Source organism: Macadamia integrifolia, unplaced genomic scaffold (assembly GCF_013358625.1).
Source record: "Macadamia integrifolia cultivar HAES 741 unplaced genomic scaffold, SCU_Mint_v3 scaffold2060, whole genome shotgun sequence".
Classification (NCBI taxonomy): Eukaryota; Viridiplantae; Streptophyta; class Magnoliopsida; order Proteales; family Proteaceae; genus Macadamia; species Macadamia integrifolia.
In genome coordinates this window covers 56,113-77,507 of record NW_024868487.1, presented here as the reverse complement: position 1 = coordinate 77,507, position 21,395 = coordinate 56,113, and the positions used below count along the sequence as shown (strand labels likewise).

The following is a 21,395-nucleotide window of genomic DNA, read 5'->3' as shown; positions in this document are numbered from 1 at the left end:
ATCAATGAGAAGATATACTAGGAATTTTGAGGTGTCAATGACTAATGTCAAACAACATATAAAATTAGGTTAAATTCAGTATTAACATCATGGTCACAACCAGGGTCAACATCAGAGGCAAAAATCAAGGTTGGGTTCAGGGCGGGCTGGGCGGGCTAAAGACGTCAACTCTTACCCACCCTGACCCTAACTGGTCAGAAATTTCAGGGTCGTGTGGGCCCTCAGTGCCAAAATTTTTGGGTCGATACTTGTTCGGGATTAGAGGGGGCCAAGGGCGGGTTCGAGCCGTCAGGGCCAAACTTGCATCTCTACTTACAATTCAAGAGAAAAGAAAAAGATCTCTAAAAATTTTGTGCTCTTCAAAATTGCAAATTATGTCCCTATATATAGACTAAGGAGAGTGTTAAAACTTAGAAGTAGTTTACAAATATGAGAGATACTTGCAAGATAAGGAGGGGGAGAGTTGGAAAGAAACAGGAAAGAGAATGATACTCGTAGGAGAAAAATTAGGGAAAGAAAGAACGAAGCCAAGTAGAAATGAGAATGGAAAAGTGAAAATTATATTGGAGAGAGGAGAGAGAGATGATATAATTAATTTTTAAAATTTATAAAATTGAACTTAAATTCTAACTTAGTCCAAAATAGTTTTTCGCTTATATCTCTCCATCCTGACCTTGGATTGACTTGAACCGTGAATTAAAGATGCATCATTTTAAATGACGAACGCAACGAGCCTAATATCCAATATGTTCTGACAAACTTCTCATCTTTTAAAATTACCATCATGCCCCTACACTTGCGCAAATCCTCCTGTGTCTAATTCTTTTTTGTTGCTCAATCTCTTAGTCAAATTTCTAAATTGAGGTGAAATTTCTTATTTGCCTTTGATTGGTTCTGTTAAACTTCTTCACATCTTGCCCTTGATCACATGTGAATCGATCCATAGGTAAACCAATTTTTAGATTGCATTGGATCCTCCCATTTAGCATATTTTATGTGCATGATCCTACAACCTACAAATGTGAGAAAATCACATTATATAGTCACTTTTATCATCGATGTAGAATCAAAATGCGCAATTAAAACAGTCATGGATATATAAAATACGACTTAATCACACCTCCTACATAATACCAACAACACTAGAGGAATCTTCAAATCAGCTTTTGTCTGCTATCCAAGCTCACCGTCATCATGTTCTAGAGAATACGAATTTACTAGCACACCTCATCCCTTAGCTAGTGGGCTTTTCAATATCTAACCCGATATGACCCGATCCACATACCCACCACCTATAAATATCATAAGCCCAACCTCTGCACATAGCTCAATTCCCCTTCTCACCAATTCGGCCCATTATCCTCCTCCCCCCAACACCATCTCGAAGCCCATCTCCAACCACTAATCCTCTTCTTAACCAAGGAACTCCTACTTCATCTCTACATAGCCAACTCAATACCACGTCTTCATTAAGCCCGCCCATCATCTCTCCCACAGCTACACTCCCATCCAAAAACTCATGTTCCTAGAAGAAAGAAGATTGCTCGAGAGGATAGTTCCAAACCTTACCAGAGATCACATCCTATAGAAGGTGGAGCCCTTAAGCCATGTGCAAGGCGAGTGAAGAATTTACAGCAAGAAATTATTGATGAGCAGAACTCAGAGACCCCACCCTCTCATTATCATTTTTCGATAGATGGCTCCTTGGAGGCTAGGGGAAATCAACTGCATGGACATTTATGAAGATTTTCCTGGAACTGTCAAGGGCTGAGGAAGAACCTGGCAGTTCGAGCACTTCACCATCTTTCCCAATCTACCAATCCAAAAATTGTGTTCCTTATGGAGACTAGGTGTGACAAGAAGAAGCTAGGTCGTATTGCTCTTCGAATTCATCTCAATTCTTATTTCTCAGTGGACTCGGTTGATACGGGAGGGGGCCTCTATGTATTTTGGGATGGCAATAATGTTTTGTACATTCTGTAAGCGGATGATCAGGTGATCAAAAATAATGTGACACTATACTCAAATCCCTTTTTTACCTAACATGCATATATGGAGATCCCGATAAGTGTAAGATCAAACACCTAGAAACACGAATAATAAAGAGACAATACATCCATACGATACAGAGATTTAACGAGGTTCACACACTAGGGTGGTGTGCTACGTCCTCGGGCGAAGAAGATGATTCACTATGCAGAAGAGAAATTACACCCTAGCAGCGGCGAGGAAAAACTAACCCTGAAACCCTAGCTCGAAAAACCCCAAAATACAATGATTTTCTCAACAAGCAACAGTACATTATATATACTCCAAATCGTAGGTCGACCCATCAGGTCGCGGCCAATCCGGTCGAACCATACCGCGGGGGCTACGCCCCCACACCCCCATACGAGATCAATGATGGGTTCCGGGCTTGGGCCTATCGGCCCAACCCCTCTACTTTCATCACAGATCTTAGAAAATTTCTCATTCAGGTCGCCACCAAAATATGTTGGATTTGGTCAATCTTCAAAACGGGTCAAGAATTCGAGACAAACTTAACAAATCTCCACCTTGGCTTGAATTCTCCTCCAACAGATAAACAAATAGCTAACATCTTCATTTTCTCCAATAGCCCTCCAAAGGGCTGAACTCAAACACGACAAACACCAAGTAAGTTCAAGCAATGCTCAACCTTACCAACACATAAAGGCTTAGTCAACATATCAACTGGATTGTCTTCAGTACCAATCTTCAACACTTGAATATTACCTTGAGTAATTATCTCTTTTATGAAATGATACCAAACATCAATGTACTTTGTCCTCTCATGATATATTGGATCTTTAGTTAAGTGAATAGCACTCTGGCTATCACAATTGACAACAGTCACCCCATGATCCATGTTGAATTCTCCCAACAAACCTCTAAGCTAAATAGCTTCTTTAATTGCCTTAGTCACTGTCATATACTCTGCTTTAATAGTAGATAATGCACCTATAGCTTGTAAAGTAGTTTTCCAACTAACTGTACTTCCTCCAAGAGTAAATACATAGCCTGTGAATGACCTCCTTTTGTCAAGATCACCTGCATAATCTGAATCAATATAACCAGATAAACTATCACCATTCCTCCCAAACTCCAAACAAACACCAGAGGTCCCTTTCAAGTACCAAAGTATCCACTTCACTGCTTCCGAATGAGCTTTACCTGGACACGACAAATATTTACTCACCACACTGACAGCTTGTGAAATGTCAGGACGAGTGCAAACCATAGCATACATAACGGAGCCAACTACACTAGAGTATGGAACACGTGACATGTACTCCACCTCTTCATCTGTCTTAGGTGATCGAGCAGTTGAAAGTCTAAAATGAGATGCAAGAGGAGTAGTTACAGGTTTGGCATCTTTCATGCCAAAATGATTCAATACCTTCTCAATGTACTTTTGTTGAGATAGCCACAGCTTCCCTGCTTTTCTATCCGTCTTGATCTCTATACTAAGGATCTTCCTTACTGCCCCCAAATCTTTCATCTCAAATTCAGAACTTAATTGTTCCTTTAACCTATTGACCTCATTCCTATCTTTTGCTGCAATCAACATATCATCAACATAAAGCAACAAATATATGAATGACCCATCAGAGAGCTTTCTGAAATAAACACAACAGTCATATTGACACTTGGAGTATCCAAAACTAGCCATAATTGAATCAAACCTTTTATACCACTGTCTAGGAGACTGTTTCAAACCATATAGGAACTTCTTCAATAAGCATACATGGTCCTCCTTACCTTCAATAACAAACCCTTCAGGTTGATGCATATAAATCTGTTCTTCTAGTTCACCATGCAAGAATGTTGTTTTCACATCAAGTTGCTCAAACTCCAAATCATGCATAGCAACTAAAGCAAGTAGGACACGAATAGAACTATGCTTAACAACAGGTGAGAAAATATCATTAAAATCAATTCCTTGTACCTGACTGTAGCCCTTTGCAACCAAATGTGTCTTGTACCTAGCATCTTCAACACCTGAGGCAGATTCCTTCTTCTTGAAGACCCATTTGCAACCAACAATTTTCTTCCATGTTCTCGGCTTCACAAGCTTCCAAGTCTAATTTTTATGAAGAAGTTCCATCTCCTCATTCATGGTAATCAACCATTTTGTAGAATCAATTGAAGCAACAGCTTCAGAATATGTTGCAGGCTCACTATTTTCAATGGAATATACAACAGACAATGCATAAGCAACAAATTCAGCATGCCCATACTTTTGTGGTTGTCTAATATTCTTCCTTGGTCTATCCTTAGCAATGATGTACCACTCTTCTTCTTGATTCTCTTGAGCATCATCTCCTTCAGTAAAAGTAGGCAGCTGGACTAAAGTAGATTGTGCTTTGTTTGAAGATGAACCACCAATTTCAAACTCCACCTTCTCTCTAGATTTTTCTTGACCTTCATCACAATGAATATGAGCTTCTTTCCTAGGATGCAACATAGCAGATTCATCAAAAGTAACATCTCTACTAATAAGAAATTTTAGAGACTTTGGATCAGGACACCACAACCTGTATCCTTTCACTCCAGATCCATACCCAAGAAAAATGCATTTCTTAGCCCTAGGTTCCAACTTCCTTTCATTTACATGTGCATAAGCAGGATATCCAAATACTTTTAAATTTGAGTAGTCTGCAGGTTTACTTGACCAAACTTCTTCTAGAGTCTTGCACTCAATAGCTGTGCAAGGAGATCGATTCACCAACAAGGTTGGTATGTTAACTGCTTCTGCCCAGAACTCCTTGCCTAATCCTGCATTTGATAACATATATCTCGCATTTTCTAACAAGGTTCTATTCATACGCTCTGCCACTCCATTCTTCTGGGGTGTTTTAACAACTGTATGGTGTCTTACAATACCTACATTTTTGCAGAACTCATTAAAGTCACCTTCACAAAACTCTAGGCCATTATCGGTTCTCAACCTTTTAATTTGTTTCCTGATCTGCTTCTCAAGCAAATTCTTCCACTGTTTGAAAGCGATAAATACTTCATTTTTGTGCTTCAAGAAATAGAACCAAATCTTCCTAGAGAAATCATCAATGAAAGTAAGTAAGTATCTTGCATCAGCCCCCTTTGAAGCAACCCTAGAGGGCCCCCATAGGTCTGAATGAATGTAGTCCAAAGTTCCCTTGGTCCTATGAATAGCAGTACTGAAACTAACTCTTTTCTGCTTCCTAAACACAATGCTCACAGAACTCCATTGCTCCTGTACTCTGACCACACAACAAGCCCCTTTTACTTAATGATGCCATCCCTCTTTCACTCATATGGCCTAACCTCATGTGCCATAAATTTGTGACATCTGATTCAGACATAGATGAAGAAGCTGCTGCAACAGACCCAGTGACTGTAGTACCCTACAACACATACAAACTGTCAACCTTGATTCCTTTCATCAATAAGAGAACACCCTTACTGATCTTCATGACTCCACCTTCAACTGTATACTTGCACCCATTTGAATCAAGAGTGCCTAAACTGATGAGATTCTTCTTCAAATCAGGGACATGCCTGACATTAGATAAGGTTCTGACAATGCCATCATACATCTTGATATTGATCGTTCCCATTCCAATAGTCTTACAAGAAGCTTTATTTTTCATCATCACAACTCCACCTCGAACTGATTCGTATGTAGAGAATCATTCACGATTATGACACATATGCTAGAAACAATCAGAGTCAAAAATCCATTCATCATATGATCTAACTTTATCATCAGTCACCAAAAGCATATCAGACTCACTCTCATCTTCAGCAATACTACCTTCTGCAGAATCATCTCTTTTCTATTGATTTTGAGCACCACCACCTGCCTTCTGCTTATTTAAAAGCTTATAGCATTCAGATTTAATATTTCCCTTTTTCTTACAGTAATTGCAAGTTAAATTATTGTGCTTATATTTTGATCTAGCATTTTTTTTGTCACCATCTAAACCCCTTTCATTCGTTCTCCCTCTAGCTATCAAACCAACACCATCAGATTTGTTGGTAGATATCAACTCATCATCAATCTTCTGCTTGCTTTGCAGATTCATTTTGACATCCTCAATAGAGATTGTCTCTCTATCATAAATCATAGTATCTCTACAATGCTTATAAGATGGAGGCAGAGAACATAACAATAATAGGGTTAAATCTTCATCATCTATTTTAACATCTATCCTTTTTAATTCAGTAACAATAGAATTGAACTCAGATATGTGGGATTTAATAGAAATACCATCACCCATATAAAGGGTATACAGTTATTGCTTTAATCTCAACCTATTGGTGAGAGATTTGGTGAGGTAAAGGTTCTCTAACTTCACCCATAACTCTGCAGTCATTTTCTCTGAAAGAACTTCCTATAAAACATCATTCGAGAGACACAACTGAATAGCTGAAAGGGCTTTATCATCCAAATCATTCCAATCATCATCGGACATAGTTGCAGGTTTCTTCGTCTTCCTAAATAGGGTTTTCTTCAAACCCTGTTGCGTGAGAACAGTCATCATTCAAACTTGCCATAAACTAAAACTGATGTTGTTGTCGAACCTATCAATATCGTATTTCGTTGAAGCCATGGATCGAAGTAACCCAGAGCTCTGATACCAGTTTGTAAGATCAAACACTAAGAAACACGAATAATAAATAGATAATAGATCCGTACGACACAGAGACTTAACGAGGTTCACACACCAGGGTGGTGTGCTACGTCCTCGGGCGAAGAAGAAGATGATTCACTTTGTAGAAGAGAAATTATACCCTAGCAGCGGCGAGGAAAAACTCACCCTGAAACCTTAGCTCGAAAAATTCCAAAATACAATGACTTTCTCAACAAGCAACAGTACATTATATATAATACTCCAAATCGCAGGTCGACCCATCAGGTCGCGGTCTATCCTATCGACCTAACCCCTCTGCTTCTATCACAGATCTTAGAAAATTTTCCATTCAGGTCGTCACCAAAATATGTCGGATCAAGTCCATCTTCAAAATTGGTCAAGAATTCAAGACAAACTTAACAATAAACATTGCAGACAGATCGTATGGGACTGAATCAGCCAGTTGGGAGCCCAAAGGTAAGATGAATAGATATGTTTAAGAGATTTCAACTCCTTCTTGGAGTGGCACGAAAAAAGGGGAGGCAATAGTAAAGGGGACAGTGACAGTGTGAATTCGGGACTTTTATAATCTCCTATAATTTATTAGATATTGAGACTCATGTGCTGGCTTATACTTTGAATAATTGAAGAAAGGGGTCAGCCAATATCAAGATTAAATTGGATTGGGTATTTGCTAAGTCGAAGGAGTTATTTCACTGAAGAAACAATCACAGTCCATATTGCTCTAGCAAATGAACAATGCCTCAACTAGTTTCCCTCTTTCAACATTGGAGATCTCTAGGCATTTCCAAAAAAAAAAAAAAATTAGGCAAGGAAGTAACTAGCCTGGGAGGTTTTATCTGGTGGCCTATTTGGAAGGCGAGAAATGATTCACTAATGGAGGATTTATAGCTCTCTCCATATAGCCAAATCCCACTACCAGGAGTTCGGAGAGGCTACAGGAAAAACAAGAGAGGAACACCATCATTCAGCTTCCATGGATTCTACGAAAATGTGGACTCCCCCAGTCTCTCCATACTACAAGCTAAATACAGACACTTCTCTAATCGAAAGTAAAGGGGGTCTGGATTGCATCCTTCGAGATAGTACTGGGTGGCCTATTCTGGTAATTATACGCTTACTAATTTTAGCTCGTCTCTTCAAAGAGAGGTCTTGGCAGTTAGTACAGGCCTTCAGTACAGGATTACAGAAGGGATTGATGACCTCAAAGTGGAATCGGAATGCAAAGAGTTGATATCTATGATCTCCCAGTCTTCTCATCTCCCCCTGTGGAGGTAATGTTTGTACTTTCGGTATCAAACACCTCTCGAGTTTTTTTTTTTTTCTCGAAACTATTTATTCCATTATATTCCAAGGAAGATTAACAGTGTGGCTGACTCCCTTATTAGGAAGGCATTGTCTTGTGCGAGACAAGTTGGCCCATTTCCATTCCGTGGCTATCTGATGGTTGTCCTATAGTTACCTCGCGTTGGACATGCTTCAATAAATAAAGTCTCTTTCTATACACACACACACACATAAAAGGAAGGAATGGAGTTTACATGGTTAAGGTGGGATACCGTTTTCTCTGTGATTAGATTGATGACAGAGGGAGTGATGGTTGCATCCTCATCCTCTTCCCCTTCTAGAGTTATCCCTAAAGAAGTTTAGAAACAGATTTGGTCTTCTCACTCCTTATTGAAGATTCGCAGCTTCCTATAGCGGGCTTGTGCTGAAGGAGTGGCTTCTGGTCAAGGCCTTTCTATGAGGCAAGTTCCAATTGACCTGGCATGCCACAAATGTGGAGCTTCAATTGAATCTATTAATCATAATCTATTCACCCCCCCCCATTGCAAAATCCTCAACTAGTTTCTCTGTTTCAACATTGGAGATCCTTAGGCATATCCACAAAAAAAATTGGGTAAGCAAATAACTAGCTTGGGAGGTTTTATCTGCTGGTCTATTTGGAAGGTGAGAAATGATTCACTAATGGAGGCTCTGTAGCTCTCTCCTCAAGAAGTCATCCATATAGCCAAATCCCAATACTAGGAATTCTGAGAGATTATGGGCAAAACAAGAGAGGAACACCATCATCCAGCTTCTATGGATTCTACGAAAATATGGACTCCCCCAATCTCTCCATACTACAAGCTACATATTGATGCTTCTCTGATCAAAATTAAAGCTGGTCTGGTTGTATCCTTCGGGATAGTACTGGGTGTCCTGCTTTGGCGATTCTTCACCTACCAGTTTCAGTTCATGTCTTCAAAGAGAGGCCTTGGCAGTTAGTACAGGTCTTCTGTACAGCATTACAAAAGGGAAGGGATTGATGATGTCGAAATGGAATTGGATTGCAAAGAGCTGATATCTCTAATCTCCCAGTCTTCTCATCTCCCCCTGTGGAGGTGATGTCTATACTTTCAGATATCAAACACCTCTCGAGTATTTTTTTTCGGAACTATTTATTCCATTATATTCTAAGGGAGATTAACAATGTAGCTAATTCCCTTGCTTGGAAGGCATTGTCTTGTGTGTGTGAAACAAGTTGGTCCATTTCCATTCTGTGAATATCTAATACTTATCATGTAGGTACCTCGCGTTGGACACACTTCAATAAATAAAGTCTCTTTCTACACATATACACACAGACAAAAAAAAAAAAAAAAAAAGGTGAGCCTGGATGCCTCCCAGGATGTTATGGATATTATTTCTTTTTTGTTTGTCCTATCTTAATTTTTTTTTATTTACATCAAAAAAATACCACTCTACCCCTCTTCATTAGGCACATAGAAAATCAGGACCAAAGTAGTTCATTGTTCACAAATGTTCTAGTGAATCCACTCCAAGCATTTTACTGAAATGGGCACAGTTCTCCTTCATTTCAAAGAATCATCTTGCTACAAAAATAACTGGTCATGTGGCTCTTGCGCCTAGACAGACACCAGCGGAGCATGTGAAATTACAAACTCACCTCCAGGAAATAAAAAATGCCATCAATATTGATACTTAGGCACACGCTCTCATTGACCCTCATTTTTTCATCCAACGGTTGCGTGCATGACCACGTATCATGCACAGTTGTGCTCAAAAACTTTTGCTATAAAACAATAGATAAGTGCACCCAAAAACATGGTACGAGAGGCATCCGGATCCTCTCCATATAGGGCATCACCCATAGACTGCCCATAGAGCCATGATAACATGAGACATGGATAGTTAACATCCAAGGGTTAAAAACAGATCCTATTTTTCACCCACTTCAAGCCTAAGAGATCAAACCTAATGCCTTCAGTAGCAGACTTAGGGAATTAAATTAAAAGAAAAAGAAATATTTTCTCCTCATCCCGCGGTCTTACCATCAAAAGCATGAACATGAAGAACTTGGATTTCCTCCATCTTTACCCAAAAAAAAAAGAAGAAGAAGAAGAAGAAGATCGGATTTCTTCCATGGAATTCATTTTCAAAGGCAAGAAAGCTTACTCACTTGAGGCTTGAAGTAGATGAAAAAGGGGATCTGTTTGTTACCGTTGGATGTTATCCATCCATGTGTCATGCTATGAAGAGGAACTGAATCCAAGAGGAGAGAGATATCTACTTTCGCTTCGGCACTAGAGATTATTAATATACTATATACTCATGGAGATATGGAAGCATGGGAGGAGTTCATTGCCACGATTAGAATACGATTAAACAAAAAAAAAAAAGCTTCTTGACCAACCAAATGATTCCCTGCAACTCTCCTATCAGAAGGAAGACGGGAAGGGGGGGAATCCCTGCAACTCATTTAAAATACCATCCCTCGTTGCACCCATTGCAATAGCAGATAACGGGGAACTCAATAGTTCTGCAAATGCAACCATGACATGCTAAAGTTTCATTCCACAAAGGAGGCTTCCAGGAAAACGAATGCACATTAAAATGGGAAAATCCTCACACAATTTTCCCCAATAAAAAATAATACAACTTGGACCAAGTTTCCCCGAGGTCACGGTGAATGGGCATGGGCATCAGTTCACCATGGCCCATTTACACCTTACAATAAGGAGAGATATATGGGGAGCGCACAGGGGGGGGGGTCACATCAGGACCATGTTTTCCTTCACCGCTCTTACTTTGTCCATACAACTTAACTTTATCCAAACTAAATAGTGTCATAAAGATCCCTTTTCTCCATTGAACTTTATTCAAAGTCATAGTACAAAACCTCCAATGGCATCCCCCTTGAAACCTTTCCACCACATTTACCAACACCACCCTAGCTTCGCAGAAACATTCTGGTTTTCTACACTCAAGGATGGAAAGAAGTTGCAATATTTCAATAATCAAATAAGAAAATCTAAGAGATTTCCAGTCATAAACAGTCCATATATCCGAAATCCCACTCTTTCAAGAGTAATTAAGTACACCAGATGGGAATAATCTGTCCAAAAGCCTTTTTTGTATTGCCAAAGGACTCAGTAACCAATATGGTCTCAGATCTTAAATGGAATCATTAACTTCCATGGATCAGTAAACAAATCAATTGGGCTTTACCTATAATCATCCAAATTTCATAGAAGACAATTTAATCGAAACACTGATCCTGATCCTAAAATGTTTAACCCAAAAGACAACAGAAGGAATAGGCATGTGATGATGATTGGAAATTACCAACTACTGTCACCCCACAACACCTTCCCAACCTAGATAAGGTGCAACAAGCAAAGTCATGAATCACGATTAGTGGGTTGTTGTTCCATCTTCCATAAAATTCCACCAAGGAAATGAACATCTAACAGTATTCCCCTAGTGAGGAATTATTCTGCTGCTAATTTCCAATCCAAGCAAATAACAAAGCCTATACTTTTAAATTATCAATGGAAGCAGACTACATACAATATCAAAGCAGAGTAAAACCATGAAACCTAAAATTCCTTCAACAATGTATCTACTCACAGCTTAATATGAAGGTATTAATGTTGCACAATGAATTAATAAAAACTAAATTTTATTTCTTGAAAATATAATAGAGGGGGGAAAAGAGCGATCAAAAGCTCATCAACACTTGTTTCACTTCCACACTAAAATCAATTACAATGACAAATAATGAGTACCTGCTTCTAGATTTTCATTTGCAAAGAACTGTTTCAACAAATATCATGTATAAACAATAGACCTATAAAATTTCATTCTTCATCCTATACAAATTCCAAGAGGAAATTTGAAAATGAATAACACTAAGAAGAGATGGTAGTAAAACCATTCAAAGCCATTACTCAAATGGCCATTCAGCTAATATAGAAAGGGTAATCTAAACCCTCAAAGCCACCTGATCTGACCATGTAATCTTCCTCTTCCCTGGTCGACTAGACCCATTTCCAATACCTCTACAAATAGGTAAGTTTAGATCGGTAGGTTGTTCATCTCCTCCACCTATAGGCCCCAAATAGTTATTTGGGAGCATCTCCGTTCCCACTGGTGCTAAAGCCTGAAATGCTTCTTCATCTTCTCCTCTCTGCATTACAGCATAATCAAGCATACAATTAACCAAAAACTTCAAATCTTACCATTGAATATATTATTGGCTTCTTAATGTAAGAGTTTCTAAATTCTTACCGAAACCTGGTTCAAGTCGAAAACTGTATGGTTGGGTAATTGCGTAGCTTCCTTTGCCTTGTAACTCCTTTTCTCTGAAACTGAATGGTTGGGTAATTGAGTAGTTTCCTTTGCCTTGTAACTCCTCCTCTCTGAAACTGAATGGTTGGGTAATTGAATAGCTTCCTTTGCCTTGTAACTCCTCCTCTCTGAAACTGAATGGTTGGGTAATAAGGCTTCATTTTCCCTGTAACTCCTCCTCTCTACAAGTGGTTCACCTCGGAGTTCAGTGTTCATAAATCTAGAAGGATCTGGTTCAGCTTGAGTGCTTGGCGATTGGACTGCTACTAGATGTTTATATCTTTGCCTCAAGAATCTAATATGAAAAAAAAAATATATCAAAAGTTAAAAGGGCAAAGGGAAAAAAAAAATAAAGCTAACCCAAGTTCTAAATCTTCCTCTTGAAAAAGGGGAGGGGCAAAATAAATTATAATACCTGACTTCAGCTTTGAGAGTCGATCTTTTCTGTTTTGTTCCCTGCAACTGATTCTTTAAAGCCTGTGTGTCCTGTTAAAGGGATTAAATATTAGGACCCCAAAGTATTGCAGAAAATGATGAAAAAATATATCATGAAGTAAATCAAAACAATCTAGAGAAACTAAGCAAGACTTAACAAAAGGAACCAAAAAGAATTTTTAGAGAAACCTGAAAGGGATGATTTGGGTTGGGACTTTTGGGGGAGGGTTTCAAGCCCACTAGAAGAACATCAAATAAATTTAACAAGGGAAACCGTAATAAAAATAATGCAAAATTTAACAAGAGGAACGAAACAGAAATTTTAGGCCAACTTAAAAGTGGAATTTGTTAGAGGGCTCAAACACACCAGAAGAACGAACATGAACAACTCAAAATCTTGAAGAATCTGAAAAACAAAACCCAAATCTAAAAGGTACCTAGATGAAACCCTAAATTTTTCTGAAAAACAAAAACCCAAATCTAAAAGGTACCCAGATGGAACCCTAGATTTTTTTATAGATCTGAAGGAAGCCCAGATTTCAAAAAATACAAATCCAGGAAAAAAAAAATCAGATGATCTTACCTTAAGCAATTCTTGGTAATCCTGCATGAGACTTTGATGTTTGAACCTGGCTCGAGCCTCCTCATCAACCATGTATGAAGAAGAAGAATCCATCGCAACCCTCTTCATCTTCTTCGACATAACATCCCACAGAGAAAGCAAAGCCAAAAAAAAACCGACAAACCCACAAGAAGAAGAAAAGAAAAGAAGAACCTCGAAGGGAAGAAGATACGTTCAATCAATTAAATGTAGACAGGTAAGAGATTGGGGGGGGGGGGGAAGATAGGGAGAGAGTCAGAGAAAGAAATAAAAGTAATAAAAGAAGAAGAAGAGTTATAGAAGAAGGATTCCTCTTTTCTCTGAAACTCTGACCAAGACAACAAGGAAGGAAAAGGCCACATAAAAATCGGAAATAAATTTTATTGGGTTGTGATGAAGATAGATTTTTGCGGGGTTGCAGTGCAGAAGAAGGGGTATTTCCGAGAAAGTTACTTTTAAGGTGGTTCGGTTGCAATAGGTTTGAAGACATCTTTCCTTCTTTCCTTCCATCTTCTCCTCATCTTTCCTTCTTTTGTGTTTTTTCTTCTACATAAATTTTGGTCCAGCTGGGCCATTAGGGATGGGAGAGAGAAGAGAGAGAGAGAGAGAAACGCCCTTTCTTGTTGTGGGTGGACTCTTGTTTTTTGAGGCGGGCTGATCTGTTGTTTCTCTCCTCTTCTCTTTGTTTGGTGGTGTAGGTGTTTTGCTTAGGTTTGGTGAAGAGAGAGAGAGAGAGAGAGAGAGAGAGAGAGAGATATAAGGGTAATCGTATAGAGAGAGGGGAGTGTGCAGAAAAAGCAGCAGATGATTTCTGATGTGTTACAGTTTGTGGGTTTGTACCATTCCATATTAGAGAGTAGTGTTCGAAGCTGTGTGCTCTGATACTGCTGACGCTGACGATGACGATGATGGTGGAGAACGTGATGACCTCTCTCTCTAAAGTCTAGACTCTCTCTCTTCTTTCTTTTTATATGGAATTTCCTATGGCATCTGTAACTAACACAAATTACTAACATACCCCTTCCCCTTCCCCTGCACATATTGTCTCCAAATTTGTCTGATTGCTTCTAAATCTATAAAAGTTGAACTTTTTGCCAAACCCCTCCTCCACGGAAAAGGCAGTTACCTACTGTGTCCCTTTCTTTCATTTTCCTCTTTAAAACACAACCACAAACAACCCACCCTGACCCAGTCACCCACATACAAGCCAACCTGTCTCTCTCTCTCTCGCTCTCTCTCTCTCTCTCTCTCTGGTTTTAACAATAAATATTAAAAATGTAGAAGGGAACTTGGAATATATACCCACCCATCTGCTCATGACCAATTACTACCTAATAACCAATAGATTCAGATTTATATGAATTAGAAATAGAATACCCAGAGCATAAGAATTTGAGAAGTTGGGTCAAGAATTCAAATGATGGAGGTAGGTAGTACGGAAAAAGGAAATTTGAAAATGGAAAATTGAAAAATGAAAATTGAAAAAGGAAAGCTTTCTTTTTCTGTTAAAGCTGGTTTCATGCTATTTTAAAGGCTCTGAAATTTGGTGGTGTGAACTGTGAAGGACAGATTAGGTGTTTATACCTGTTTCTACTCTATTTTCTTTTCTCTTAACTATTCTTCTTCTAAATATAGTTTTTCTCAGTTTCCATATCTTTCTAGTTTCTTCATTGTTTATCTGGTCCAGGTCGTCTTTCTTCCAGGTCTGTTCCACGCTTTCTTACTATTTGTAGGGCCTTTCTACTTTTTTGCAGTGATGGGAAAATTGCTTCTTTGTATTTTTATTTTTTTTTTGAACTTCTATTGCTTTTTTGTTTTCATCTTTAGAAGGACCTACGGTAAAAAATAAATAAATAAATAAATAAGGATTTCTCCATGGATCCGGCTCCTCTTCTTAGTGTCTATCGTCCAAGTCTTATTTATAACTCTGAGCAAGCGACACATGGTGAGGCGATGATCCAATGATTCTTGATGTCTCATATTCCAAGCCTTTGTCAGTACCTTGTTTTCCATGCCTTTCTCAAATTGTTAGATCATCACCTCACCATATATCATTCGTCCAAATAACTATAAATCGAATTGGGCTATTTGCACTAAGGAGAGGAGTCAGATTCCTTCTTCATGATCATAATTATTTTATGGGATTCAAAAAAAAAAGGCTGCCCATTTGTGTATACCAACACTTAAATACAATTGAGTGCAAAATAACTATACTATCTTGATCCAGGCCCTTGTTGAAAATGTTTCGACACAACATCTCATTGGTAAAAAATAATGTTATTTATTATCTTTAAAGATAAAAAATTTTGATACAATTGATATAGATTGATACATATCGTTAGTTTTGGGTTTTGAAATTGACTGATACCCAATCCAATATCATGAACTAAATCCAATGGTTTTCATTCAAAACCAACTTGAGATCACCAGTGTTCCATGCATCTAAAGAGATCTTTGCCCTAAGTTTAAGCAAAAGAAATGGACAAAGGCTGTCGATCCATCCTCCAAAATGGACCCGACCAATAGGGTTTAGCGTGGAAAGAAGTCATCTTTGCCTTTTTGTTTGGGCAAAGAAAGGGAATAAATGGGGACAAAAATGCTGAGAAAAGTGGTGACAGTATTATAAATACATGCCTGCAGGTACAAGTGCCTGAATCCACTTCCTCTCTACAGGCTGCAGCAAAAGGAAGGAGGAAGGAAAGGAACCAGTCATCTAAAAAATTTCTAAGTTACTAACCGATGTGTATGTATTTTTAGGGCATATATATTTGGGGAAATGAATCTAGACATAAGGCACCAAAATGACATCTCCTTTCTTTTTCTTTTTCTTTTTTTTTTTTCTGTTCAAGTACAAAGGGAAAAAGGGGCAGCAAAATAACATCTTCATTCATGTGAAATATAAAATTTTCATTTTTTTATTTTTCATTTTAGTCCGAGAGTATACAGCCATGTTTCAACACAAGTTCTAATGAGAGAGCACACAAAATCAATAGTAGGGGTGGAATTTACACTTTTCATTAGGGGCGGGGCAATCATTTCGCCCCATCCTATATCTAGCAGTCTAGGCGCAAGCGCTACACTCCCGGTCCGAGTCTCTTTTTCCCATTATTTATTTGGGAGAGGGTTGCCAACTTTTAATAAGCTTCTACTATAGAAAGAGATAAGGCTTTCAATAAGTTAACGACATACATAAATCACAGGGCTTGATATAGGAAGACAAGGGGATCTCTTTCAAAAGAGGAGAGAGGATGACACATGTTAGGGTGCATTTCTTCCTATTTATTTATAATTTTTAATGTTTCCAAACTTAAGCATTTTCATATGCTTTTTACTGTTTTCATACATATCTTTAGCATATCTCATGTCTCTCCTACACGATTATGATGTGTTTTTTAAAATAGCCCTTGACTAAAACTCATGGCACGAGCAAGGTTTTAGGGGATGGTATCGATATCGATATCTATCAATACCGATCCAATACTGATCCAGATCGGATCGGATCGGATTGGTGGTTATCGATCGGTTTTGCCCCTTTTTTTTAAGTACTAATATTTTACTATTTTACCCCTGAAACGATATGAATAACTGATCCTAATCGATTGGGGATTGGAGATCGATCTCAACCGATACGTCTGATACCAGAGTGATACTTGAAACCATGGGCACAAGTCTTTGGACTCTAACTCCAATCTATTTGAAGAATTGGTCAATCATACATTACTTGTTATTCGTCCTATAAATTTAGTGTCTGTACATATGAGGGCCAAATCTAAGCCATTTTCTTCCAAAAATTCTAGGATTTGATTTCCCCTAATTTGAATTTTTTTGTGTTACCTCTTTTTTCAATTCTGGTTTTCTTTCTCCAGGAACCAATCATACTCTTCTGTGTCTTATTCCTAAAAAATAAAACACTTAGTCTGTTGGCAATTCCAGGCCCATTAGTCTTTGCAATATTACTTACAAAGTTCTTGCTAAAATTCTGGCAACCCTCTTGAAATCCCTTCTCCACAAAATTATCTCCCCTGGCCAAGCCGCTTTTGTCCCTGACCGTCAAATCACTGATAACATTATCTTGGCTCTAGAAATTTTCCATTCTCTGAAATCTAAGAAAGGTAAAATGGGGTGTTGCGATTAAATTAAACATGGCTAAGGCCTATGACAAACTTGAATGGGGTTATCTGCGTGCTATTTTCAGATACCTTGGCTTTGGCAAGAAATGGGATATGCTAATAATTCAAGTGATTAGCACATTCTCTTTTTCAATCAAACTTCATGGCTCTGCTTTTGATCAATATTCTTCCTCATGGGGCATCCGTCAAGGATGTCCTTTGAGCCCTTTTCTCTTTATTATTGCCATAGAAGGCCTGTCTCGAATTTTGGCAACTTACAAAGACTTAAATTTATTTCATGGTATAAAAGTCTCTCAATATGCCCCCTAAATTACTCATTTATTTTTTGCGGATAACATTTTCATCTTTTCTAGAGCCTCTAAAGAGGATATCACTACCATCAAGTGCATCCTAGAACTCTTCTCTGGCCTTTCAATCAATTTTGAGAAATGTGGTTTGACCTTTAGTTTCAATGTATTTCCTAAACTTAAATAGACTACTTGTCGTTGTTTGAGTATCAAGGAGATGAATTCGGAGGCTTCTTATCTTGGCACCCGTCTTTTCCACCACAAAGCTAAGACCCATTCTTTCAATCGCATTGTCCTGAGGGTCAACAATAAACTTGCTTTGTGGAAGGCTAACCTTCTTTCCAGAGCGAGTAGAACTGTCCTAATTCAATCAAGCCATTCATCCATTCCATCTTATTTAATGTCATATTTTGCTTTTCTAAAAGTGATTTGCAGGAAACTAGAGGCTATCTCATTAAGATTCTGGAATGGAGATATGGGTCAGACGAAGAAACTTCATCTTATTAGATGGCATAAGATCTGCTTGCCTAAACTTATGGGTGGCCTTGGTCTTCAAGATTTTGAATCTCAAAATAAAGCCCTCCTTACATTGGGATGGAGATTGCTTACCAATGACCAGAGCTTGTGGGCTAAAACACTGAAGGCAACATATTTTTATATATATATGCTCTGTTTTTTATGAAAAAACTTTAAAGAAGAAGGGATCGATGTGTTGGAATAGCATTGTAAGTATTCTGCCAATTTTGAAGAAAATGATCGTGCTTAAAATAGGAAATGGTAAGAATGCTTTCTACTGGATTGATCCTTGGATTCATAATATCCAATCACCACTTACAGAATTCAAAACCAACGATTCCCCCACCACCTGTTCTCCTTTAAAGGTCAGCGATTTCCTAGGAGGCAACCGTTAGACTTATAGACTCATAAATTCTTTTCTTCTTGCTTCCATATCTACTAGTATTTTAAATCCCCATATCCCTCGAAGAAGATAGATGGTGGTGCCATCTCTCTGAGGAGGGTCTCTCACAACTAAAATAGCTGCAAATATTTTAAGAAATGCTTTGCTAACAAACTTCAATGGATGCTCAAACAAGTGTGTTTGCTCCCCTCCACGCTCTCAATTGTGGCCTTTTTTTTTTTTTTCTGAAAAATCAATATCTATCCCAAGATCTTCCTCTATAGAATTATCCATGATGGGATTCCTACCAAAGATAACCTGATAAAATGGGTGGATATAGACCCTTACAGTGGTTTCTGCCAAAATAGTCATGAATCTTTGTGGCATGTTCTCTTAGACTACGAGTTTACCAAAAGAGTCTGGGCTACCAGCCCCCTGGGCCTTAGAATAGGCCAATTTCCTGTATCGTCTTTTATGCCCTTACTTATGTATTTCTTTAATTCCAATAATATTCCTAGAAATAAACTCATTTTCTTTTTTCCACTTTCATGATAATTTGTTGATGTATTTGGAATCATAGGAACCAGGTTATTTTTAACTATGAAAAACCAAACCCAAATGTCATCTTAAAAAATATTAATTCCTGGATGACTAATGATTTGGCCGAAAAAATGGATCAACAGGGGAGTAACTTTACAGCCCCCGCCTCTTACTCCCTCCCTCATCATATTTTAACCCTTGTAGTCACAGGTTTTGCTGATAGAATTAATAACATCTCTGGATGGGCGGTGACTTTTTTTAATAGGGGCCAATGTTTCTTATTTAAGGCTAATTATCTTATGACAAGAGAAAGTGATGAGACAACAAAAAAAGGGCTGCTTTTCAGACTAAGAACAGCATGAGAGAATGGACGGAGAGAGAGAAATTTAAAGCAATGAGAATCTGGCTCATTTTTTGAATCACTCATCTTTTAATTCCCATATTTTTTGGACTTGGATAACTGTACCTCTTAGATTAGAGGTGGAACAATTAACAGACACCATTTTTTGTCTTAAACAACAAAAACAATATAGATTTAACCACTAAAGGTTTAGCTAGGGAGGCTATGCGCAAGAAATGCACTTTTAACACAAATGACTTTGTATATCCTAAACTATGCTATGTAATCTTTCTTTGCTTTTCTTTGAATGAAAAAAAAAAACAAATCTAAGCCATTTTATAAAAATAAAAATATAATATAACCACATTTAAAAACTTGAAATCAATTTAGCAAGAAAAATAAAATAGAATCGGCAAATTGACTCGTTCAAAATCAGCAGGACTCATCTGGACTCAACTTATATTAAAACCGGTCAAACTCAGTAGACATTGAATGGGGAAAGTTGATTGAAATTGGCCCAGAGTCGAGAATTCAAATGGAGAGTTGAATCAATCAATTCCACCAAAATCTGATCTGAATTTTAACGATCAAAATGCCACACTCACCTAGAGTCAAGAGTCAAGAGACCCAAGAAGTCCAGAGAGCTAGGAATATTTGGTTTGGTCTACATGAAATCAGATATGATGACAAATCCAATAATCCATGCATGTTGTAGCTTACCTTCTCCTTGGGGCTTTGTTTGTATAACTGAAAACTCCAGCATTTGTTTTTCAAGTAAGGCTTCCTTGGTTGTCAATGTAGTTTTTTCTGCATTCCCTATGTTTACACTAGCAGATAGACACGAATCAAGCTCCTCCCTCCGTTGGAGGTCCGAAATCATTGAGTTGTCATATTGCCGGTCTGTGTCCTTTATTTGAGAAAATGGTGTTGGTGTATGATGTCTTGTATTCCGCCGTAGTTTAATTGAGGGAGTACTGGTGTAGCACCTAGATAGGCAGGACAGCAGTCCCGCTAGCCGGTTAGCGGGCCATGGGGGTTACAAGGGGCGCAGGAGGCCCCCTGCATAGCAGGGGGTGTAGGGGGGCGCAGCCCCCCTGCATTCCCTATGTTTACACTAGCAGATAGACACAAATCAAGCTCCTTCCTCTCTTGGAGGTCCGAAATCATTGAGTTGTCAAATTGCCAATCTGTGTCCTCTATTTGAGAAGACGGTGTTGGTGTACGATGTCTTGTACTCCATCGTAGTTTAATTCAGGGAGAAATGGTGCAGCACCTAGATAGGTAGGACGGCGGTCCCGCTAGTCGGTTAGCGGGCCGTGGGGGTTGCAAGGGGAACAAGAGGCCCTCTGCATAGCAGAACTCGAATTTTTTATTTGAGGGCAATTGTATACTTTCAAGAATAGGGTTTTTTCGCTATATATTTGTGGCGAAGGTTTCTTTCTCTGTAATGCAAGCATTACTAAGAGGTGTGAGGACGAGCGTTGTAACTCTATTCTCCATTGATAGTGAAGCAAGATCTCATCCCACCGAGAACGTAGGCAACCTTGCCGAACCTCGTAAAATCTGTGTGCATTGTTTGTTTTGTTTTTTTCATTATCTTCTGCATCATTTTAGGGTTGAGTTTCTACAGACAGACCCTCATCCACTAGAGCCAAGTCAGCGGTAAGGGGCAAGTTGAGATCAAGGTTGGCCCAACCATGCATTACCAATCAAAACAAAGGGTATGCTAGATTTCTTTAGCTCAGTTGGTGAGATTGTGTAACATTAAATAAATACTCACAAGGAGGTTTCAAGTTTGAGTCGCATAATTGTTACTTTCCCCCTCCCCCATTTAAAAATAAATAAACCAGAACTCTTTTTTTTTTTTTTTTTTT

At 38.5% G+C, this 21,395-nt stretch overlaps 1 protein-coding gene across 1 annotated transcript; it reads right to left on the bottom strand.

Moving 5' to 3' along the window:
- Positions 1–11,607: 11,607 nt before the first annotated feature.
- LOC122065603 lies at positions 11,608–14,253 on the bottom strand. Its single transcript, XM_042629426.1, has 4 exons — positions 13,309–14,253; positions 12,706–12,776; positions 12,231–12,585; positions 11,608–12,129 (listed from the first exon to the last, which is right to left on the bottom strand). The coding sequence occupies exons 1-4, from the start codon at positions 13,426–13,428 to the stop codon at positions 11,926–11,928; spliced, it is 750 nt and encodes a 249-aa protein (XP_042485360.1). The 5' UTR covers positions 13,429–14,253; the 3' UTR covers positions 11,608–11,925.
- Between the last annotated feature and the right edge of the window lie 7,142 nt (positions 14,254–21,395).